The sequence below is a fragment of the Cenococcum geophilum genome (assembly GCF_001692895.1).
Source record: "Cenococcum geophilum 1.58 unplaced genomic scaffold K441scaffold_28, whole genome shotgun sequence".
Lineage (NCBI taxonomy): Eukaryota > Fungi > Ascomycota > Dothideomycetes > Gloniales > Gloniaceae > Cenococcum > Cenococcum geophilum.
The window spans coordinates 446,778-470,866 of NW_027137586.1; the positions used below are offsets into that span (position 1 = coordinate 446,778).

Sequence of the window (24,089 nt, forward strand, 5' to 3'; positions counted from 1 at the left end):
ATATTAATTAAAAGTGTTTTCCTTTTTAAAAAAATTATAAGAAGTTTAATTGAGTAATTAAGGGTAGATATTATCCCTATAATAAATACCTATTTATAATTATTTAGTAACTATATAAAGGCTTTCTCTTTAAAGGTATCTTTGGTAGTAATTTAGTTTATATATACACTTAATATAACTTTAAATTCATTTATATATTAGGTGTTTTCTACTTATATATTAACCTTCCTTTATACTTTTTTATAAAGGTTATATCATTTTTAAATTTACTTTAGTTGTGACCTATTAACTTATATACTTTCTATTAACTAGGGGGGAAATTTTATATAAAATTTTTATTTAAAATACCTAATTACCTATATTTTACTTAGGGGCTTTATATCGCTATTTTAATTAAACATTTAGACTACTATTCTTTTATAATTATATATATAAGGGAATAAATATTTACAAATTATATTTAAGTACCCAATTAATAAGCAAGGCCACCTATATAGAAGTTAATTACTATTTATATTAGTGTATAAATTGCCCTAGTAGCATATCACTTAATTAATCGCTTAAAACCAACAAAGGGACACTGTATGCAAGTATAGCTTTTCGCGCATACTTATAAACACCAGATTTAAAATCTACAATAGCTATTTATAAGTTCTACTTATTTTGGTCCATATTGATTAATTCGTTGTGGAGAAAATAAGTTAACAAATTGGTGGTTTGATTTTGGTTCGGTGGCCGACTTCTAAAGGTGGCCGAGTTCTAGGGGTCCGAGCTTAGTAGATATTACCGTAATTAGCGCTATAGCGTTTTACTTTAATATATACTAAAAGGATAATAAGGTCTTTACAATAAGCCTATATAAGATTAACCAAATTATTAATAATAGAGAGGAAAAGCTAGCTAAGGAAACCGATAAGGAACTAGTTAAACGCTTCCTTTTTACTATTTATATAGATTATAAAAAATACATTCTTAAAAGTAGCCTTAGATAAGTTACCCCCTTATTAAACGTATAATTATAAGATTTAGTTAGAAGCTAATAACTTACTAGGTTATAGCCCCCTCTACTAATAATTAATGGATAAGCTAAAAGTAATAAAGTAGTACTTAATTAATAACCTAGATAAAGGGTTTATTAAGCTAAGTTAAGCTCCTTTTACTTCCCCTATCCTATTTATAAAAAAGCCTAATAGAGGCCTTTATTTTTGTATTAACTATTAAAAGCTAAACGCTATTACTTAAAAGGACTAGTATCCTATTTCTTTAATTAATAAGACCCTTATATATTTAAGCTAGGTAAAGATTTTTACTAAACTTAATATCCGCTAAGCTTTCTACTAAATTAGGATAGACCTTATATCTAAAGATTTAATAATATTTTATACCCGTTATAGTTTCTATAAATATAAAGTTTTTTTTAAACTAATAAACAGACTGGCTACGTACTAAAGGTATATAAATAACGTTCTTTTTAATTACCTTAATAAATTCTGTACGGCATACCTAGATAATATTCTTATATACTTAGATAACGAACTTAAGTATTAAGTTTATATTAAGAAGGTCCTAGAAAGACTATAAAACGCGGGCTTATAAGTTAATATTAAGAAATACAAGTTTAGGGTAAAATGTATAAAATATTTTAGGATTATCGTAACTATAAAAGAAATTAAGGTTAACCCTAAAAAGGTAGAGGTAATCTATAACTAGAAGCCCCTTTATATAGTAAAAGGAATCTAATCCTTTCTTAATTTTTATAACTTCTACTACTAGTTTATCCGTAACTATAGAATTATAGTAAAACCCCTTATATGACTAACTAGGAAGGATACGCCTTTTATCTTTAATAATAACTATATAGAATCCTTTAAAGAGATAAAGGATTAGCTTATCTCTTCCTTAATTCTTTATTACTATAACCCGGACCTTAAATTAATGCTAGAAATAGACGCTTCTAATAGGGTTATAGTAGGAATCCTATTACAGTTACATCTAAATAGTAAATAGTACCCTATTACCTTCTTCTTAAAAATAATAAACCTAGCTAAGTATAACTATAAAGTACATAATAAAGAAATACTAGCTATTATTTAATTACTCTTCTAATAGCGCGTAGAGCTTAAAGGTATAAACTCTTAGATTAAGATATATACAGATTATAAAGCCCTAAAGTACTTTATAACTATAAAGCAGCTTACTAAATAATAAGCCTAGTAGGCTAAAATACTTTTCTAATTCTTTTTTATAATTATATATTGTTCTAGTAAGTAAAACTTTAAGGCTAATATCTTAACCTAAAGAGAATAAGATATAGGACCCTAGGATAAGCTAAAGTCCTAATATCGGACTCGCGCCCTCCTCTATTTAGAATAGCTTAACCTATAGATTCTTAAGGAGCTAGACTCCTAGTAAAACAAGCTAGCACTAATAGAGGAGTCCTTAAATAAGCTAATAGGGCTAGTTAACCGCCTCCTAACTATAAACCGCACGGCTGACGCCCTAAGGGCCCTCCGTAATTAAGCCGCGAAAAAAAAACCCTAATTTTAAAATGGAGGAAGAATTGCTTCTATACTAGGAGCGGCTTATAGTCCCTAATATTAATAATCTATAGATGGAACTAATCTATAAAGCTTATTACTAAGGCTCTATAGTATACCCCGGTAAGAATAAAACCCATAAAATTATTAACTGCCGCTACTACTAGCTAAGAATAGTTGTGGATATTAATTAATATATATAGAACTGCGAGGACTACTAAAGAGCTATAACCCTACGAGATAAAACCCTAGGACTACTTAAGCCACTTCTAATACTAGAGCGCCCTTAGTAGTATATCTTTATAGACTTTTATAAACTACCTATAGACCGTAACAGATATAATATAGTTATAGTTATAGTTAACCGCTTTAGCAAACGCCCGTTTTTAATTCCCTATTACAAAAACATTAATACTAAAAATGTAGCCTAGCTATACGTTTATTACGTCTACTAAATTTACGGACTACTAAATACTATTATATCTAATTATAGGCCATAGTTTATATTAGCCTTTTAGAATAAGTTTACCTAAATCCTAGGCATTAAGCTAAAGCTTTTTATAGCTTACTACCCCTAAATAGGCGGTTAGACGGAGATTATAAATTAGTACCTAGACTAGAGGCTTAGGCCCTTTATTAACTACTTCTAAAATAACTGGTCTAAACTACTACCCTTAATAGACTACGCCTAAGTAACCCTACCCTATAACTCTATAGGGTTTGCCCTAATTTAGCTAAAAATAGGATACTTACCCCGTATAAGCTTTAACTAAAAAAGGTTAGAAGAACCCTAGATTATATAAGAAAAGCTATCCTATAGCGAGGCCTAATAGTACGCTAAACGCTTAGAGGAAGTTTAGATAGTAGCCTATAAGAACCTAGGAAAAGCCTAGAGATTAATAGAATAGTAGGTAAATAAACACTGTTAAAAGCCTAACTTTGCCCCTAGTAATATAATCTAGGTTATAATAAGGAATTGGAAGACTAAATAACCTAGCTATAAGCTAGACTACTAAATAGTAGGGCCGTATAAGGTCCTTAAGAAGATAGGCAACTTATACAAGGTAAAGCTCCCGGATTTAATTAAGGTGCATCCTATCTTCTCGCTAGATAATCTACGGAAAGCTATAAACAACCTATTACCTAGATAAAAGAATAAGCCTCTCCTACTAATTTAAGTAAATGGTAATAATAAATAGAAAGTTATTAAAATATTAGCCTATAAAATAGTATAGGGAATATTAAAATACTATATTTAATAAAAGGGCTATAACCTAAACCTAACCTAGTACCTTATATAGAACTTTATAGGCTACCCCTAGAAGCTTAAAGAGTTTTATAACTAATACCCTAATATACCTAGACCCCTAAAGTACCTAAATAAGTAAATAAAATACTAGTATAATAAAGATAATAAGTTACTAGAGGAGTATAGGAATAAGAACGCCCTAAAGCCCTAATATAGCTGTCTACCAAATTCTGCTATATTCTGCCGTTTTCTGCTAGTACCGTAAAGTTTTAAATATCTAGTAACTTTGACCGCCGGTTAAAGTTATCTAATTAGTTAGATCTATACTAAAACTTTTAGCGGCTACTCTTTCTAACCTAGTACTTTTACTTAACCTATAATTGCCTTTTATACTTAGTCCGGACGCACTTATATCCCCTTTTTCTCCTTATCTTATATTTTATAATCTTATATTTTATAAGCCTAGTGCTATCCTATTTCTAACTAAGCCTAAGGGCAGGCTTTCTTTTAAAGAGGGGGGTAATATAATGGCGCTATTGCACATTACCTGCCAAATTCTACTATATTCTACTAACCTACGATTAGCTTGCCCAAAGCTAGCGCCTTAGCGGCTTACCCTATATATTTGTTTATATCGGTCCTAGCGACCCCTTTTCCTTCTCCTTAGCTTAGTATCTTTGTAATACAGCATTCTACAAGCTTTAGTTTAGAGGCATTTGTATAAGCCGTAACACTATCTACGTTTAAAGCCATTATTAGCCATATATATATAAGTAGTAGAGGTATATACGGTAATACTAGGGAAAACTGTCTTGGAATTGACAGCGTAAAAGTCGTATATAAAATTATATAGAAACGTCTTATACCTAGCTATAAAAATTTTTTATATAAGATTGGCTAGAGACTTGAAATAGGATAGGGAAGGGAGCCTAAGAGGCGCTGCTATTCTTATTGTTGGGGTAGCGTTAGCTATTATTAGGATTGTATTAATTCTTTAAAACCTTAAAGTAGCACCCTTTTTATTAGCGGTCTGTTTATATATAGGCATTTTGTTATAAAAAGTAAGTCTTAAACACCCTGGTACTAGTATATTCTAATTCCAAATTTAAACAGTATTTCTTAGGATAGACTACTTATATTCTTATATATATATTAACATTTAATAGTTAAAGACTAAGCTATTATAGAATAACGTATAAGTTATATTAAAAGAGCCTTAATTATAACTTTAAGGGATTTAAAGAAATAACTAGCATATCTTAGTTCTAGTAAATAACTTTATAACGTTTAGATTACCAAGGATAAAGGTTTAAACTTAAGGAAAAAGATAGACCTTAAGTTAATCTAAAGTACCTGGCGTATTATATATTATTATATATTATATAACGTAGGTAATAGGGTTATAACAGTCGGCATAGTTATGACGGTCGGCTACTACCGCCTTCCTAATTAGGTTTACTGTGAGAATGGTTTGGAATATCAAAATACTGCCCCCCTTTTGAGATAACGGGTAGCTCCTTTTCAATGACCATCTTACCTGTATTTTTACACCCACATACTTGCTATCAGTGATGTCACTGGTTAGGTTACTTTATTGGATCGGTTCGGTTATACCAAAATTCAAAGCCTAACCGGTTAGACAATTTTATTGGCTTAATCTGGATCGGTTCTGAAGCTTTAGCGATAACCAGGTAACCAGGAACCAGTAAGGCCTTAGTGGTAAGGATTTGGGTAAGGGCGAACGTCACCTAAGGGAGCCAAGCCTCGTCTATTGGCTTAAAATTGCCGTGTAGCAACGCCCGAGTTAATCCGTTTGAGGCTTTGTAGATAATCAGATCAATTAGATATAGTTAATTTAATGGAGTTAATAAAGTTAAGGTAGTTATTCCTAACCGCGTTATCCCTATCGCGTCGCCTATATCACGTCGCCCATAACGCGTCACCTTTATTATTACTACCCTTACTACTACCCTTATCGCGTTACCCTTATTACTGCCCATATACTGCCCTCATTGTTTTATAATTAATGACTAATCGTTGTTTAACACCGTGCCAAGACTCGCGATAGTAAGTACGACGTTCTAATTTGCTTATTGATCGCTAATATCACTGCTGACGTCCTGCAAGCTTTATAGGATCTCTATATACTATTTCATTACTTTATACAACTCCTCCGTACCTTCCTTAAGCACCTTTACCGCTTTATACACTATATTACTCCAAAATCTATATATTTTATCCGGTTGATCTGGTTTAACCGGTTACATAACCGGTTAGTAGCCTAAATCCGAATTTTGGATCGGTTTTGGCCTCATTTTTGTAACCTAACCTAACCGCTGACATCACTGCTTGCTATGCCTTCCTTACGACATACACGGTGAGCAATTAGGAAGCAAATGAGACAGTAGATGGATGAGAGAATTAAGTAGTAAATGCGACTCTTAGAACCTGTCTCAAGCTAAGATCGATCTAGGAAATTGTTGAAATAGACGATTAAGGGGAGTCAAAAATAGGAGCAAACTTAATGCTTGATAGAGTAAGAAGCATATATATATATACAAATAATCAGGTGGCTAGTAAAAGCCACCCTATATTAGGCCCAGCCACCCGATTTTCAACAGAAATCAGTACATTACTAGAATAATCAATGCAATCAATCAGAATTAGATGGTGCGATTTCAAAATGCGCACAACACTGGAGAGCAATAACTGTCGCCCGACATGTGAGAAATGTAGGACGCGATTTTGTCGTTGTTTTGACTAACTTGGTGGGAGAAGTCTAACCTCTTAATTGAATGCGAGTTCCACGTCGCGGTTAATGTCTCATGTTGGGCCCGCTATATGCTACACATATTAGGAATTACGCTGCCCTCTGGTTCTCCCCACCGTCAGTGAAGTCTGTCTTAAGTTTCAGTCTACCCCAAAGAGTCCTCCAACTCTGCTGGTTAAGCAAACCAGGAAACTCTCTCCGATTTGCACACCGGACCAGATCCGGCAAGAGTTCTTGTGCTGGTGGCGCGGCTTCCGGATCATTGGTAGTCGGCTTCTAGGACAAGTCAGCCACGCCTATTAGAAGCGGAAATGAAAAATACCATTGGATACTTAAATTTCCATCCTTGTCGGTGCTTTGTAACGCGCCCTTCTAAGTTGTTGGGGTTTATGGGGTTTTCAAAGTGGAAGTCCCAGCTAACCAGAAGTATGTATATCCCATATAGAAGGCCTAAGCTGCATACTAATAATACTATGATTGGGAGAAATTCGATTCGAGTTCTTCGAGGCGTGCCATCTGGAGTTTTGGTGCAGAAGCACAGCATTATGACGATGAATAAGTGGGAGCTAGTGAATAACACCACTGCGAACCAAGTCCACAAGAGCCGTAGGAAGTTCCATGGGGATATTTGAGGCTGGACACAAGGCCGGATGCTGGCATGTCCCGAGAATTCACAGATTAACGGCTGCTCCTCAGAATTACCAGGCCTCGGGAGGCCGCTAGATTCTCCATTTTCTCTAGAGTCTTCGTGTGTTGAATGCCCACTCAATTCTGCAAATTGTTGAGTTTCCGTGGCTTCGGTGGCTCCTGTTGGTCCTTCAGGTTGATCTGGCTCTGCTGGCTGTCTAGAATTCGATGGAGCTTCAGTCACTCTTTGCTCATCCAACTCCAGGTTCCTAGTAGTTCGAGCTTCTACAATGCCTTGGCCGTCGGCGTTGCCAATGAATTGATGCGTTGTAGCTATTGACTGATTTGCGTGTTCGGACTTGGGGATGGACCAAAATGTAATTCCGAGAAGGACTGTTCCAAGGTTAATCAAACCGAGACGCTGCTTTGTATAGTGTGTTGCACGGCCCAGCTAAAACTTACTGCATAGCATGGAATGGCCAAAGAAGAATAGACATGTTGTGAAGAAAAGACCCTCCGGAAAGCCAGGGCGGATAGGGGTGAGTAATATCGCTACACAAGTTAAAGCTCCGTGGAGAAAGAGCGCCCCGCTTGGTGTCCCGTTTCCGTCCCATGCTGAGATACCGTACTCTGAACTCCCTTGAAAAATATCGTACTTAGGGAGTAATTTTTCCTTGGCAATTTGTCTTATGACTTCAACACGTTAGTTCAATTGATATGAATTACTAGTCTGCTTAGTCTCAATTACCTCTACTGTTAGTGAAGGTAACGCCGATGACGCTACCCATTGCAGATAATGCGATAAATATGGATATTGCGAACGAGACCCAACCTGGTATATCCACGCCAAAGCACTAAAAAATGTGTCAGTATAGTGCTCGGACTGCAGGTCGGCGGAAGGAGCCCTGTTGGCAGAGACTTTACCGCCATGAGGCGTTCTTTATCAGAAATCGACTCAATTTCCAATATTGCTAGCTTCAATCCACCTCGTTAGACTATCCCAACCCCATCAAAGCAACAGTACTTTACCATGAAGAGATTGAGGCAACAATAGGCCAGAGAAACCACACTGACTCCCAACAAAGCCCCCTTCCTCAGATTCCTTATGCGAAGCTCGGAAAATTCATTCGTGTGAGTATCGCGGCCCCCATATATCTCCGAAGCCACATAGTCTACCTGTTTTTAGTGGATACATCATCCAAGGCAGTCTTAATGTAGCTTACTTGCATTCTCCCACCCCGAGTAACAGTAAAGCACAAGTAAGATTGCTAGGGCGATGTCTAGAGTAGAACCTTCCTTCTCGAACGTTTTGGGTAACTCCGGGAACTCAGGTACTACATATCTCTGAAATGTGTATCCTACAGCACCTACAAATACCAAGAGCACTATAAGTAAAACCTTTGCTGTGCCTAAGATTCTATTTGCCCATATGATAAAAGCAGGGCACCGATAAGAAATGAAACTGATCACCACAATTAGAAGAGTGGCAATATACCTCACGAACCATGGATCTGGATGCTCGGCTTTCGCGGGAACAATAAATTGTGCAAAAGCCAATGAAGTACCAGCAGGTGGTGAGAAGGCAACGAAAAACCAGGCAAACAAGCACATAGAGATGATTGGTGGACGCGTTAGTGTCCTTGCAACCTTTAGAAAATGTTAGTTGGGGAAAGGATAGCCTAACTTTCAGAAACTGACGTAAATAAGTTCACCACCATTGAATGGCCAAACATCGCCATATCCAAGGTAGATGTAAATACTGGCACCTAGTCAGCCGGCTGGGAATAAGTGTGTTTAGGCGTATTTTAGAGAAAGTCTACCTGCAAAATGGGTATAAACTGCCAAAAATCCAGATCATCATGGCCACCATTTTATTTCCGACGAGTCGTGCCACGAGAGGCGGGAAAATGAATATACCACAACCTATCATCTTATTGATGATAAGGCAGGTAACGTCCCACGTGTTGATCGTTGAATTGTCAAGTGCGAGGCCCTGTTGCCCTGTTGGTTGACGTCTTCGGCACATTTTTCACGAGGCCGTACGGAAAGCTGCACAATCGTGGAATTCGAAGCGGCAAAGGGCACCACTATCTACAAAATCCAAACGTTAAGCGGACGAAAGACTAAGAAAACCGAGAGCTAACAGCGAGAGAGGGTAGAAAATATCCAGCTTAACACACTAAGATGGGGTGGGCTGAGGCTCTTCGAAAAAGACATGGCAGGACCAGCCCTTCCACACCATGGCTGTTGACGGCGGGGCAACAGCTGGAATCTGCTATCATGCAGCTCAAAGCCGCAGCTTTGGTCACATGGGTATAATCATGGCAGTGCATAAAGTCTTCAAGTCTCGCAGAGCGATGATGGAGAATAATAGAACGGGAAGTGTGCCTTGCCTCCCTTGTCTTGATACTCACCGAAGGCCTCACACAGGCATATCGAGGCGATCATTCATCTCTAAAATACCAAAGCAATATTCGATACATTGGATAATCGGAAACAGATACATTACGACTTCCCAACCACTTCTCATATTACGGGATGGCACGGGTAGTTCAAACAATATCCAGCCGATACATAACCGATAGGAAAATACTATTCGACTGTCTTAAAGAATTGTTTCCGAACAATTTTGAAATCAAAGTTCGTTCATCATCATCTGTGCTCCGTTTACAATACTAATTAAAAAGGAATGCAAGGACGATGAAGGATGGAGAGTTTCGGTGCCGCGAAAGTTATACAAAGTAAGGCTATGGTCTCGGGCCATTCTGCGTCGAAGGCTGACAAAAAACGTATTAAAACGAAGGATGAAATTGCGGAAATACAGGTTCGCTGCGAAAATGCACTCGGGGAACCAGGCTGAGCTGAGCTCGGAGGTGTGGATTAGTTTGAATGGTTTTGGCGAGCTTCTGCGGGCGCTTCTTCATATGGGCGGTTTGAGCGATGCAATGCAGAGAGAGGATGCTTTTTCAGTGATCTTGCCATCCCATATTTTGTTTCGGCACAGCGTAAAGGTGGGGGGCCAGACGGCCTCATTTGTCAGGTGAAACGCTCACCGTTCAGAATAGACTGGGATGTCATAGATATCACACGGACGGAAGCTCGGGTAGATTCAAGAGAAGGGTAGTATGAACAGCATGCACAGTGTGAACAGTATTGCCAGTGGGTTGAGGTCGCGTTTGGGTTGTAGCTTGAGTCTGGGCCGAAAGTTGAGCTTGGCTTTGCTAACCTATCCCAAAGAGGGCTGCACTTCAATAAGATAAAACGAAAACAGTGAGCATGAAACGAACATGCAACAAGGGCTGCGATATGGAATCCGAAAACAACCCACCTGCCCAATCATTCCTGAAATAAAGCGCTAGGTGCCCTGCGGACACGCCGCAAGGACTCCGTTACGGCTGAGCCAGGTCATCGTCGGGCGCCCTCTACGCCGCCAACGAGAACTCCATCCTGGGGCAATCACTTAGTGAAAGACAGCTCATCGGCCTCCTCTCTTTACGCCTAACTTCGCCCTGCTACGTCTTTACCGGTGTGTTGATTCTGCCTCAGACTCACAACATTTGCCTTTATGTTTTTGCCCGTCGCCTTGAAGGCAGGTATAAGCATAACCGTCCGCTCGTAGACCATCCTGGTAATACAGGGCATTCACATTACGCGAGTATGGGAAAACTAGATCCAGAGGCGATTGACGACTTAGCAAAATACCCATTTAACTTAAACCTTCCTTCTTTTTACGTTGATGCCAATCGGTGCGGCGCCCGGCTGTCTGCTGATGCAGAGCGACTGTTTGCTCCAAAGAAGGATAGCCAGTTATGGGCTCTCAAATTTGACCCTATCATAGGAAAAGGTCCTCTTATCTCTTCATCGTTCTCCTCACGGCTTACTAATTTCCGCTCTACTTCATATATTTGTGTGCCAAAATAACCGACAAGCTCATATTGCAATAGGCGAACCGCAAAACGTGCAGCTCATTAGGCTGAAGGGGTCCACTCAGCTTACCACTTTCCTAAACACAATTGGCCCAACAGCTGTTTTGTATGAAGATACCTAAAATGCGTCTTTTATTAGAGGTACTGACCAGCAGTGTTCAGTTCTATTCGCCAAAGTTTTTCTTGGAGTCGTCTTCAAATTTCTGAAGAAGACCTTCGACAGCTGTTTGCAAATCAGGAGGTTCATCCAAACTTTCTTGATATTGTTCACATATTTGGGGAGAAAACAGAGCCAATAGATGAGAGCTTTTCCACGTTCTTCTGTCATCCTATCTCTCGAACAGTAAATTTAGATAGCTTTTCTGCCAATGATGGCTATGGTATGCTGCTTCCGGTATTGTCGTGGCTTTTCACGCAGCTTAATATCCTTCAGAAATTGGCTACAATATCAAATACGTGGCAGGGCATGGCAGAGCATTCCTCAAAGATCCTTATTCAATCAGAGATACCGGGGTTTACCATAAGTACCGCCGTGACAGCACGACAGGGGAGTGTTGCAGCTGGATTCTCATTCATGCATCAGACGCTCTAGAGGAACGATTCAGAAATTCCTTTCAGATCTCAAAAGAGACGAGGTGCGTGCTCCAGTTCCAGATTCATGCCATGGTGCTTCTGAGTGTCTCCGAGAATTGGAGAGGTTACATCAATTATCTAGAAGAGTCCTTTAGAAAACTTGTAAGTTGATTTTCTTCCATCCGACTTACTTCTCTGACTGATGGCTCCGACAAGCGCGAACGAGGGTTCCTCACAAACATTAAGGGTCCGACAGGTGAAGGGGATATTGAAACAGACTTCTCCGATATCCGAAATCTGCAAATGCTCGCTGACAAGCTTCACCAACTCTGTCACATATTAGGACTTAATGTTCAAGTAGGAGTCCACCTGAAGGAATGTATACATCGTATAAGGCAGAGGACCAAGCCCGATTCTTCATTGGCCACGTCTTTCGACATGTTTGATTCTCAAGTTGAGCTGTTCCTGTTCCAACAACGGACTCACTCGGCGAGAATCACATGCTTAATTTCAAGAGCACATGGCGTCTCATCTTTAGTAAATGCTGCTGTTCACCCAATTTGTGCCCCATCTGGTAACAGACCACACCAGGTTCAGAATATTCACGAGGTGCGACAAGCTGATAATAGCAATCGATTAAACCACGCCGTCCGCGACATAACAGAACAGAGCATCCAAGAAAATAAACTTATCAAACAGCTCACGCATCAGTCAACTCTTGACACCAGATCAACAATGGTGATAGCTTTGATATCCGCAATCTTTCTCCCAGCAACTTTCGCTGCAGTATGCGCTCTCCAATAGTAATAAGTTATCCTAATCCTAACATAATCAGACGCTTTTCGGTTCGAATTTCTTCGGATTCGTATCGAGAGGCGACCATTACATGTTGCTAGTAGCTGAAAATATATGGATCTATCTTGTGACGGCTGTTGGGCTTTCGAGTCTGACAATATTTTCTTGGTTCTGGTGGTGGAAAAGCACTCGATTTGCGAACAAGGGCTTGAGAGAGTTTGATAGCGAAGTATTACTGTGAGGCTCTCCATGCACAGGGGAGATGTAGGCTGGGAATTTGTCCTGGTACTCGTCTCGCCGAATTTTATACCTGTTTTGGCTAACATTTTATAGGTATAAACAAGAATGAGTGAGCCAGTTGAGTACAGTGATCTTTTTGGACTGGGTTAAAGTTGGTGTGGAGTGGACTGCTAGCCTTAATAGGCAAGCGTTAGTCCCGTTTAGGAATAAGCTAAACTGCAAGTAATTTGGACTTGAGCTCAAATCCACTCTACTCCAGTCCAAAAAGATCACTGGTTGAGTAAAGTCCCGGGCCTCGTGCAATAGTTTAGTTTAGCGACAGATCTCCCATAAGAAATCGGCAATAAAGCAAGATGTTAGGACATGGGACTATTTTAAATCATTTCATTGACCGTCAATGTTTCTTTCACTCGCCATAATACCTTCTAACCGTGGAATTTTCTCTATATTTTGACTGTATTGGTGGCACGGTAGTTAACAGTCAGCTAGCTATATAATCCCTAACGCTTCGGCAGTATACTCTTATACTTTGCGAATGCAGGGTTAAATTTTATGTACAATGACAATTTGGAAACAAGTAGCCCCAGAATCCGATCTGCCGTATCAGTTAGGAAATCTAAACCATAACTTTGGATTCTCATTCTCCTACCTAAATTAAAACATTAATCTAATGATGATATCCTAGACTAGGTGCGGAAATGCCATTGACCTTGTCAACATTAAGGAGCTGCAGAGGGTGCACCAGCTGTGGCTCGGAGTCTCGATAGAGGTGCTTCTCATCACTTAAGAGTCTTCGTGAAATAAGGAAACTTCCTCTCAGCCTCAGCTCAATCGTCGCCACGATTCCAGCGTTGCGCCTCACGTTTTAGCTCGATCAGTTTATTGTCGAGTATTTTCAGCTCGTTCAAGACATTATTTCGCCCTGTAACCCGTTAGTCATTTCATGTGTCGAGTTAAAGTTCTAGTCAGTTTAGAACGGGTTTCCATGAGAGCACATATCACCAGTTGATAAAGAGATACGAAACTCACCATTAGCATCGGGAAAGTGGATAGAAATATCGTGGTCCATTTCATTGAGATCCGAAATAATATTATGCGACATGCCCTTTTCGAAATCCCTTTCAAGAACCGAAGCTTCTAAGGACAGCTCTGTAGGGCTTGGTCCTTCCACGCTCAGTTTGTATGTTTTTGTGTTACCGGGGACTTGAGTCCGTTAGCACTCATCTACATTGACTTAATGGGGCCGAAAACTTGTCTACCTGCGAGGAGGAATACTGAAGTAGTGATAATGGCTATCTTCATATTGAATGAGGATTGAATTTGCGAAATTTCTTCACTAGTCCAAAGCTGAATTTGGCCTTCGTGTGTTTTGGGTTCATAGTGGCTACGAATAAATAGGCTGAATATCCAGTTTCCCAGCGTAGGCTTTCTCTTGAACTTAAATGATGCTTGATATGAGAGACTTCAGATAACGTAGTCAGACAACAACAAATTAGAATACTTTAGCGCCTAAGCTGACTGACCTCTCATGAACATGGTAGTGGGTAAACTTTCTCTGAAACCGGAATGCGTCTATAACACCATGAGTACATAATAAACGTATCAAACAACAGTCCGTTCACCTTCGTTAGATCTGAACTGATAACTTTCAGTGGAGTTGTCATGGTACAAGAGCTTGATCAGCTTAGGGTCAGTACTACATGGTATAATTCCCATGATCTGTCGTGTAGGTTGACTAGTGTCCACACGGGGGGCTTTGCCGCAAACTATGTTTGTTATCGGTCTTGCAAACGCTGTTAAATTTACTATCAACACTCACATAGGGCTGAATGACTGTCTGGAATGCTCGTGTTGCCTTCTAGATAATAACAGAATGTAATCCGAAGGGCCTGATGGGTACCTCTCTGGTAGATGAAGATTCTGCATCTGACACGCTTTTCACGGTAAGAGGCACACCTAAAAGCATGATCAGTGAAAAAAATATTTATGACATTAGTACGAAAGATGTTCTACTTACAGATCGAGATGTGGGTCTCCTGAGGCTATCAACTGGTCTCTATTTTCATACCATATGTTCTTGTTCAACTTTGGTTGGGAGCTTGATGCCTGTTCGTCAGGATGACCCGATGCTTGGTGTATGAATTTTTCCAGCGTCTGGTGAACTTTCTTTGCTGAAGGCCTTTCTTCCGACTTTCCTGCGAGCATGTTTTCTATGAGGTTGAAAAGGTCTCTTGTGTAAAATCCGCGTTGCCAAAGACTTAATTCGTCAGGCAGCGCTAGAAGCTTTACATGCCTGTCCCTAACTGCAGTCTTCAATTCTCCGGATTTGTGGAGATAGAAGCACTTAGACTTTGGAATAAGCGACTCGTCGTCCTCCGACGATCGAGTATTCCGATAATCAATCAGACCGTCACGTCCCTGGATATCGGCAGCGGCAAGTTCGGAGAGCATGGCTCCCAAAGAGTAAACATCGTAGGCAGACTCTCCTTCATGTTTTCGAGGTGAATATATCCGTGCAGCAAGCAAAATCCTGGCTTCTTCAACATTCTCCGTCTCCTCGGTGTCTTGAGCTGATCCAAAGTCCGAAATTTTTATTTGTCCGTCTTGAATGAGGAGATTCTGAGGCTTCAGGTCGGAGTGGTATATCTTTGCCTCATGCAGGCAGGCAAGCGCCTTCGTGACCTCAGTCATTTGCTCCCATCTTGCTCTTGAAGTGAGCTCTGGCTCGTCGCTCTTAAGAAGTGTTTCAAACGTACTATCAGCACGCAAAAAAATAATAGAGAAACATTCACCATGAGAGAATGCACTTAGTGCTTGCATGAGATGAGAATTGCATACGGGATTGACAACGCGGACATAAATATCCCATTCAGCCTTCCCTGCATCGACCTTCTTGCCAGAGAATATTTTACGGACGAACCGGGGCCGCTTAATAATGTCAGATAAGAGATGCTGGAGTAGGTAGGGTAGAGCTTACAATCCCCTTTTTAAACTCCTTAAAACCGGTACCCTCGTAATCCCTGTGCGGGAACTCAAACCCTATCACCGTGCCAAACTGTCCCTTGCCCTCGATGGTATCATTGTCATGAATGGGAACAATTTCCTTCTTATCATACTCTAAGATTTCGGTTGAGACATTCAATTCTCTGATCTGGAACTTGAACTGATCCTGGAGAATCTTGCGTTGGAGGAAATCGGCTTCATTGGGTATGACGCCTTTCAGTTTATGCAAGAAACATAGATGCTCAGCGTCTAAAAACCCAGATCCATCTAACTTGACATTTCGGTTAATAAACTCGGTGATTAGCCCTGGTTTCGTATGAAGTATGAGCAGAGCAAATATCAACAGGAATTCCCCCAGAAGCTTCGTCTCAATCTCTTCAATGCAACTGGCTCGGTTGTCCGGCTTGTCCTCATTACCAGAAAGTCGTTTACATCTTTCGCAGTCGCATAGATAGATCTTTCTGGCCGATAACATTAACTCCTCGACGACCTTTTCTCTCGGAAAAAAATCCGTCGGACATTCCTGAGGCCGGTTTTGGTAACATTGAGTTACCATTTTCGTCTCGAGCTTTAACGCCGCCTCTTCACAGACTGATGGCGCCATGAGAAGAGACTGGAGATTGACCTAGCAGAAACAGCATGCTTTGGGTTTCAGAAAGGCTTTACTGGAGTAACGTTTACTAAATGAGTTATTATGAATTAGTGGGGGTGATTCTAGATGTTGGACGGTGGAGTTGGCTGTTTTGCCCTAGAAATGAGTATCGTGAACACAAAAATTTACCTCTTTGTAATCAAGGCTGTGGTTGTGTAGTATGATTGGATAAGCGCCTGTAAGCTTGATCGACCGAGGTCCTCTGCCTGTGGTCGCGAGGTCTGCGCCTTTCACCACAAAAGCGGTTGCGTCTACGCAGCAGGGAGATTTGCTGGGGAAAAGGTCGGAGAGATGCTACTTCCTTCACTTGCCCTTGAGGACTCCCCGAGAGCGGCTAGCCGCTCGGGAATCAGCCAACAAAGTGCGTTTTGATTAACGGGATATCATTTTAGACCCCTGCTCGGGAGGAGAATAGAGAACAAAGATACCCTTTTTATTGCAGAGATTCTCGGTATTTTCCCCCTTAGATATGTGCTTTGCGATTCGTGCGGGGGCCTTGACTGGCAAGGTCTCCGCTTATCAAGTAAAAATGTGCAACGTGGTAACCAAAGCACTGAGTTTGGGCGCCTGCATTAGCCGTACGTTGTTGGATTCATAACTCACGAAGCTTGCGTGTCATCCAAAAACCTTTTTTTTGGGAGGGAATACACTAAATCTTGGTAAATGTGTCGGACCAGCATTGCTGTGCCTGAGGATGTTCGTCGGGAGCATGCCATATGCTTAAGGCCCGACGGGTCGGGAAGCCTCCCAACTGGCGGCATATTTTACATTTGACCCATAAAAGACGGGAAGTACTGAGGGAAAGAGCATCAATAGTCGTGTTGCCGTTGGGCAGCTGTCGATGCTTTTCCGAGGCTACTGTCATGATTTCTTGGCACGCCACAATCCTCTGCTGTGGAACTCATACCTGTCACGTCTTACATTTCACATATCGCCATCGATTTTGTTCAAGACTGAGGGAGGCGATTGCGGAAATTTCCTACCTGGCAGTGTATATAAGCTGCGCATTACACACACTGCTTTGATAGAATACCTAGCTTTTAAATGTAAAGACTACGTGCTTGCCGATGTAGAACGCCCAAGTGCGGCCGACTAGTCTCCTGCATCTCTACAAAGTTCATGCTGAAGGACGAAGGATCGAAAACCTGGTATCGTCAAACCAATCACTAGGACGGGAGGCTTCTCGAGCATAACGCTTAACCTAGGTAAGCTTGGTGGCGTTCCGGTGAAGACTCAAAGTTGCCATCCTACCAAACGTTGAACCGACTGGCACATACCCCAAAGGGTTGTAGATGGTCAGACCAGGTACATCATCAGCTCATCTAAGATTTTCTGCTTTGAATCTGCATAACTGTACTTCCTAGACCATTTGCAAACCTATCTCTCTTCCTCACATCCCGCCCCTCGTCTCTATTATCTGAGATCTCGGATCTATATCGGAACGTTTTAGTTAACGCCACCGCGGGAAGGCTGGGATTCGTCTCTGAAATTATCTCTAGGGGACGCACCTTGATGGTCTCCGCTAATCTATTCATACCGTGTATACCTCTAGCAGTTTTCTTTCTGAAACACACCTCCCACACTGCACTTATCCTCCAACCGTCACAGCTGCATATCTGAGAGCGTCAGTAATACAAGGGGATCCAGAACGTACTAACAGGCCTATACTTTCCGTACACAAAACGAACCACAGCTCCCCATTCTGAAACCTCCATTCCACTCGCGGGCTAATGTACGCCAATCGACTGCGGACAAGAGCCGGGAGTCTTCACTGTTGATAGTTTGGATATTAGGTACTACATCCTATGCTCTGCTTGCATATTGCATTGTGCATCGAACCCACAATATGGTTTTACCAGCCTTGTTTATGGTCCCGGCGTATATCATACGTAAAGAAGTACCTTTCCTTTGAAGATTATAGATAGCTTGATATATAGTATATCTCTACTCTATATTTACACATGGCTCCTAGAACATTGATGATGCTAAAACTGAATAAGACGATTGAGAAACCTCATTAAATATAAGACATCAGCTTACCTAGCCGGTAGTGAGCGTATGGTTCTTCTATTTGATCGTTGCCTTGTGATATGGGTTAAAGCTCATCAATGTGTGGATCGGATTATGATCCTGAGTGTGAAAACTTCAGTTAGGCTTACTTCAGTTGTGTATGTATACCCTAATTTCCTTGTCTCTGTGCCAATCTTTCAAATTAGCCCTTTTGGATATTGAATTAAGCCCAAAATACATGGGGGCGAAGTTCCTGCACTAGCTCAAAATCGTGGGACATTTCGATTTTCCGTAATGCACGGGCCCAAGAAGATCAATACCGGAAATGCGCAAGGCGGTATTCCCATGGGTTTTCAAGCCGCTCCGCAATACGTCATCAGCTGCCTTCCCCACCCAAAATCCCGCCGCTTCCCCAATCCTAGCATGGGTTTTCAAGCCGCTCCGCAATACGTCATCAGCTGCCTTCCCCACCCAAAATCCCGCCGCTTCCCCAATCCTTGAAGACGAGCTACTGTCATTGTGAAAGACTGCTTTCACTACTGTCTAAGTCGAAGCTGTCAAAGCAATCCAATCTTACCGAAGTACGCCTAGATTCGCTCCGCATTTACAGACCTTTTAGATATATGAAGCACTAACGTTTCCCAACTAGGCATTTGGTTCGTTCAACGTCGTCAGAATGTCCAGCCAACAGCCCAAGAAACCATACGTTCCACCTCCCTCCGTAGGCCATGAAATAGGTGTTATATTTGGCTTTATCAGTACTTCCCCAATTGCCTTCAAGGCCTCCCTGAATTCCGGAAATTTTATGCTGACTATTGGTAGCATTTATGCTGCTCTGCATGATCGCCTACGGCTTCATCTGGCAAATTGGGAATAAGCGCAGCCAGAATAAGGAGGCAGAGCGCATCGAGGCGCTGCGCGCAAGCGGATTATTGGGGAAAAATGGCGTTGGGGAGTCGGGGCGAAGGGAGAAAGCATAAGGGTTAGGTGAAGGTAATTGATGTTGGCAGATGTGAGGGTTGGAGAGAAGCCGGAGGGAGCGGATGAAATACTGAGTTGACATACGATGGGAAATCCAAGAGAAGAACGAAGGATATCCTGTTTCATAGAATTGTATCCTTAGCTCTAAGTTTTGTAGGATAATAAGTTATAGTCTATTTCCCATGCAATGCCATCTTTTGCCTGATGATGATTTATTGAGTGTATTTACCATGTTTGAAAATATTTGCGCAGAAATGATATGAATATCCCACGTAAGTAAAAGTTTAAGTCAGTACGTGCCACAGCGAAAGCACATAAAATTGATTGGCCACCAAAGCTGGCCTCTGCATGGGAAAAATGAGTAAAAATGACAAAAGGGGTATGAAACTAGAGAAGATACTCGATTCAGACCCGTAATCTATATTCAACGCCGACCCAATCTATGAAGGAAACTTCTGAGCTATTCCAAACGGCCGTAAAAGTGATACGACAGTTATGTTATGCCATCTTAGCCTGGTCGGGGACCGGCATAAAGCCCGAGATAAAGCAATGAGCCAAGGAACAGGTGTCCTGAACGAGTGTGTATGGATGTCATGTACGCTAAAGATATTCGCCAGGTTTTAGCGGGACGGATCAACGTCTGGAGGCTAAATGAATCGCGGAGGTGATCCTCTTTAAGCGTTCGTGTGAAAAGGATTCAGGAAAAGGATGTGTTTGAGGCAGCTGCGATTAGAAGAGCACTTGGTATCTGTAAGAATCGATTAGTGAATGCCTGCATTCGGAGCTATTTTTAACAACTTACCTCTTCAGCGCAACCCCTAAGGTTGACGGGCTCAGTTCAGCATCGTCAGGAATCTCATCCATTACGGGTACCAGCCCAGCAAACTTGTCTCCTCCCTTGTAGGCTAGTATCGCTGGGACACCAGCAGCCTCCATCTCAGCGTCTTCATAATGGAGCTTGACGAACCGTGTTGCAGGATGTTGTTTTGCGAGTTTCTTCACACAATCCTCTACCATGCCGCTAATATCCGACTATCGCGACGTTAGCCGGGGTCATGAGAGGTAGATAGTTTCGCAAGAACATACCATGTCGTCGTATATGAAAACGACAACTACCGTTTCAGCTGGTACCTTCTCAATGGCGTCTAGGTAGCCATCACCATCCACCGTGATCAAGCTGCCGTAAAGCCTCTTGTTAGGGCTCAAAGTCCTAGACCTGATCCGTCGCCCTGTCCTTTGCAGCTCCTTTAGTCGAGACTGCCTCCACCGCTGCAAGAAACTCTCTTCGCCCTCCTCTTCTGAACTCTTTTCATCATTGTAAGAAGTAGCTCTGTAGTTGCTGGGGGCTGCATCCTTTGATCGCATGGTGAACCTCTGATCCCGCTTAGCCTGCTCGAAAGCATGTGCATCCGCAATAACACCTTTGGGGCCGGTATTTGCCTGTGACCGTATCGATGGAAGATAGTAATTTGACCGCATGTTGTCCACGCAAAGCTCGTCGTCCTCAGAGTCTTTCTCGGGGTAGGTGTCGGCAGGAGGTTCGGGTTCTGAGTCTTCAGACAGGGTAGTAGCGTCTTCAGGATGTCGGGATACTCTATATTTGTCTCGGAAAAGGTTGTCGTATTCGTCTTGAGCGGCGGACATTATGCAGAAGGGAAGCTTTCTTAGAAGGGAGGTCTGCGTGGTTATTTGTACACTGCCTGGCAACGGTCCGAACCAAACGATGATTGACAGCTGCAGGCGCTTCAGCCAGGTGGAATGGCAGGGATTGAGGTTTCAGGGCCTGATTGGGTGCCGCGCTGGTGGAAGGCTTACAAAAAGGAATACAATTGTGATGAGAGTGTGCTAATTCGCGGAAGTGGGATAATGTTTTGGATGAGCCAGGGACCAACAGGGAACTCCACCTGCAAATCCCCTGGAATAGCGCTAATTATTTTCTTCTAGGGCTGAGGTGAGGGTGCGTTCGACGAGGGGCCTGAAGGATATCCAAGGGTAGATAGGCGAACAGTCAGATGAGGTGAAACGAGAGTGCAAACAGGAGCATGGCATCGTGGTCGACGGGATGCGGCAAGATGCTGTCTTCACGCGTCCATGCTTTCACCGTCATAATTCTCTCCATCGTGATTCGTTTTAGATTGCGGTGGCCAAAACGACGGCACTTTCCTGCGCTGATCGCGGTGATCCCCCATGTTCGCTGCTGCGCTGGAAGGCCGAGTGAGCCTTGCATCCAGCACTGCCTTCGACTGAAACAAATCCGCAACACTTGGGACGCACGAGAGCCAACCTCGACTGAGCCGCCAAGCTCTCCATCCCATCATCATGCGGCGCCATCACGGCTCGCCCGCGTGCTCGAGTTCTCAATGTCACAATCACGGCAAGTTTGCTGCAAAGGTACAGTAAAAATTACTACATGGACACCTGCATAACCCCCACCATGCGTTATGGAATTCACGTGCAAGATCACTCGCATCCTTACACTCTCCACCGTGATGACTAACAAACTGCATGCGATGGCCACGACGTGTTAAAATGAGCTTTATTACGGTCTAGCCAACAATACGACCGTCACGTCGAAACACCGCATGAGCTTAAGAACTACGCAAATAATGAAGAAGCGAGTCTCTCCGTCGCCCATCCAGCGAGCGAAGTCGTACACCAAAAAAAAAGCCATCGAATAAAGGCTCGAAGGGAAGAGCTGTCGAAGCTCGAAGGATCCATAAATGCATGATAGAGGAAAACCAGGTATCGAGCCATCCTCACAAACGCTTTCCGGGTTTGGGAAAAGATACAGGAAAGGGCGCCGTGCGGAGGACGCAAAATTTGCAGCTTTTTAATCGAAGAATTTGGGGTTAAGTGCACACTACGGGGAATTGCAACCACAACACATATACGCAGAACAGCCGGCCCAGACATAGCAAGACATATGGGAAGAAAAGTAGAGGAATTAGAATAGGAATTTGAGTAATCCGAGCGCCCTGCAAAAGCTGTATGATGGCGCCGCCCCATCCGTTCCAATAGTCGTTGCTTGCTATATGTGACAATCGGAATGAGACATGACGCTTCGACGAAGGCCAGATATTTTTGGCGTCGATAGGTAGGGTATGAAGGAAAAGCATACACGGGGGATATTCTTCGTATTTTGGCCAGAGATTAGGGGGTGTGCCGGCACAAAGTCATCCTTGGTCTTGCAACATCACAGAACAACAGCTATCATGCCCAGATGCGTAACTAGTTCTTTGCGTTAGTAGAGCCATTTTGCTAGGAATGCCAATACAAACCATAGAGTCCCATGATCCAGTGCAGAGACTCATTGCGTCCATGCTAACGCCGAGACAGCTGACTCGGTTGTCATGACCCTGAAGCGTGCCAACGCGTTCGCCACGGAGAACGTCCCAAACCTGTGCACATGCTTAATATCAACTAGCTAGATTTCCAGGGGTTGGAAAACTCACTTTGCACTCAAAGTCATCGTAGCCTGCGAAAAGAAGTCTGCCAGAGACTGAGAAAGCGACAGAAGTTATGCCACAGACAGGCTCGCCAATCTAGACAGTAACAAAAATTAGCATTGAAGCGATATACTCAACATGGACCCAGTAGATAAGGAAGATCTGACTTACGGTGTAACTCTGGAGCTCACGGTCTGCTCGGATATCGAAGAGGCGGCAAGATGCATCATCGGAACCAGTACCAAAGGCATTGCCGTTAGGGAAGAATTGAATGGCGTTAATGTCCGAATCATGTGCAGCAAAAGTCTGCACACATTTCTGCTGTCGAATATCCCAGAGCTTTGCAAACGCATCACAAGCGCCAGACACGAACTGATTGGCATCAAGCGGGTTTATGCTCAAACTCATGACATCTCCTAGATGGTCGGCAAATTCGTGTACCTTGGATCCTGTCTCAAGATCCCAGAGGACGCAAGTCATGTCGCCCGAGGAAGTTAAAATACGCCGGTCACTGATAAATCTGCAGCAGCTGAGATACCCGGAGTGACCTGAAAGCTCCCTGGCGACGCGGGTTGGTCCTTCTCGCGCAGAAAGATTGTAAATTGAGCAGATGTTGTCAAGGCCACCGCAAGCTACATAATTGCCGCTCGGCGAATAAGCGCAGGTCATGACCCATGATGATCGCAACGGAATCGCGTGAACTTTGTTTGTTGTATATGCGTCCCAGATAATTAGCTTGCCATCCTGGGATGCTGAGACCAGATGTCGTCGATCGGTTGACCAATGCATCGCATAAATTTTCGCAAGATGTCCCTTCAACGTCCGCTTGGTTTTCATGGTCAGTCGCGGCAAGGCATCGACCCGTTGTCGTGCAACATCACGGACTATGCTCAAGAAATCAGCCAGAGAGGCTCTTGTAAATTTGAAAGAACCAAGTGAAAGGGAAAGGTTATGGGCAAGTCAGCGGCACTTACGGGTTGTGTCAGCCAACTCATCCTTCTTGCGTTTTATCCTGTCCTTGAGCGCCTCCGCATCGCGTCTCGCAATCTGAATCTTCTGCTGGATTGATTCGGCACTCATATCTGCCATCCTAATTGATCGGTGTTGAGAATGGATGTAGAGATTCGTCGCGCAGGAGGTCCGGACAAGGCGAGGCTAAATAGATCCAGGGGTGTGCCTCACACAAATGCGGAGAGACCGGACAAAAAAGGCTCGCGAGGCCGAGTCAGTCGCACAGAGAGTGAGGCAATCGCGACGATGCGCGGATCGAGGACAATTGC

The 24,089-nt window shown here is 42.5% G+C and overlaps 6 protein-coding genes across 6 annotated transcripts; 2 read left to right on the plus strand and 4 right to left on the minus strand.

Moving 5' to 3' along the window:
- Positions 1–6,842: 6,842 nt before the first annotated feature.
- On the minus strand, positions 6,843–9,285 carry K441DRAFT_723812 (uncharacterized protein; the record flags this gene model as incomplete). The annotated part of the gene is made up of 8 exons (XM_067654100.1): positions 9,004–9,285; positions 8,882–8,942; positions 8,407–8,830; positions 8,213–8,355; positions 8,068–8,158; positions 7,932–8,015; positions 7,646–7,876; positions 6,843–7,282 (listed from the first exon to the last, which is right to left on the minus strand). Exons 1-8 carry the CDS (start codon positions 9,207–9,209, stop codon positions 6,843–6,845), a joined length of 1,680 nt encoding a protein of 559 aa, XP_067502612.1. The 5' UTR covers positions 9,210–9,285.
- A 1,173-nt stretch (positions 9,286–10,458) lies between these two features.
- K441DRAFT_613289 (uncharacterized protein) lies at positions 10,459–13,217 on the plus strand. Its single transcript, XM_067645636.1, has 8 exons — positions 10,459–11,027; positions 11,128–11,215; positions 11,272–11,489; positions 11,543–11,844; positions 11,899–12,219; positions 12,274–12,468; positions 12,518–12,714; positions 12,811–13,217. The coding sequence occupies exons 1-8, from the start codon at positions 10,841–10,843 to the stop codon at positions 12,824–12,826; spliced, it is 1,524 nt and encodes a 507-aa protein (XP_067502613.1). The 5' UTR covers positions 10,459–10,840; the 3' UTR covers positions 12,827–13,217.
- Positions 13,148–16,706, minus strand: K441DRAFT_661875 (kinase-like protein). Its single transcript, XM_067648951.1, has 9 exons — positions 16,502–16,706; positions 15,695–16,400; positions 14,735–15,645; positions 14,537–14,673; positions 14,340–14,483; positions 14,241–14,289; positions 13,977–14,179; positions 13,747–13,920; positions 13,148–13,639 (listed from the first exon to the last, which is right to left on the minus strand). The coding sequence occupies exons 2-9, from the start codon at positions 16,322–16,324 to the stop codon at positions 13,545–13,547; spliced, it is 2,343 nt and encodes a 780-aa protein (XP_067502614.1). The 5' UTR covers positions 16,325–16,400; positions 16,502–16,706; the 3' UTR covers positions 13,148–13,544.
- Positions 16,707–18,909: 2,203 nt separating this feature from the next.
- On the plus strand, positions 18,910–19,565 carry K441DRAFT_661877 (uncharacterized protein). The gene is made up of 3 exons (XM_067648952.1): positions 18,910–18,963; positions 19,032–19,140; positions 19,205–19,565. The coding sequence occupies exons 2-3, from the start codon at positions 19,059–19,061 to the stop codon at positions 19,360–19,362; spliced, it is 240 nt and encodes a 79-aa protein (XP_067502615.1). The 5' UTR covers positions 18,910–18,963; positions 19,032–19,058; the 3' UTR covers positions 19,363–19,565.
- A 527-nt stretch (positions 19,566–20,092) lies between these two features.
- Positions 20,093–21,133, minus strand: K441DRAFT_697302 (thioredoxin-like protein; the record flags this gene model as incomplete). The annotated part of the gene is made up of 3 exons (XM_067652963.1): positions 20,450–21,133; positions 20,166–20,395; positions 20,093–20,111 (listed from the first exon to the last, which is right to left on the minus strand). Exons 1-3 carry the CDS (start codon positions 21,005–21,007, stop codon positions 20,093–20,095), a joined length of 807 nt encoding a protein of 268 aa, XP_067502616.1. The 5' UTR covers positions 21,008–21,133.
- Positions 21,134–22,573: 1,440 nt separating this feature from the next.
- On the minus strand, positions 22,574–23,898 carry K441DRAFT_678371 (guanine nucleotide-binding protein-like protein subunit beta 1; the record flags this gene model as incomplete). The annotated part of the gene is made up of 5 exons (XM_067651148.1): positions 22,574–22,591; positions 22,642–22,761; positions 22,816–22,905; positions 22,981–23,693; positions 23,784–23,898. The coding sequence occupies 5 exons, from the start codon at positions 23,896–23,898 to the stop codon at positions 22,574–22,576; spliced, it is 1,056 nt and encodes a 351-aa protein (XP_067502617.1).
- Between the last annotated feature and the right edge of the window lie 191 nt (positions 23,899–24,089).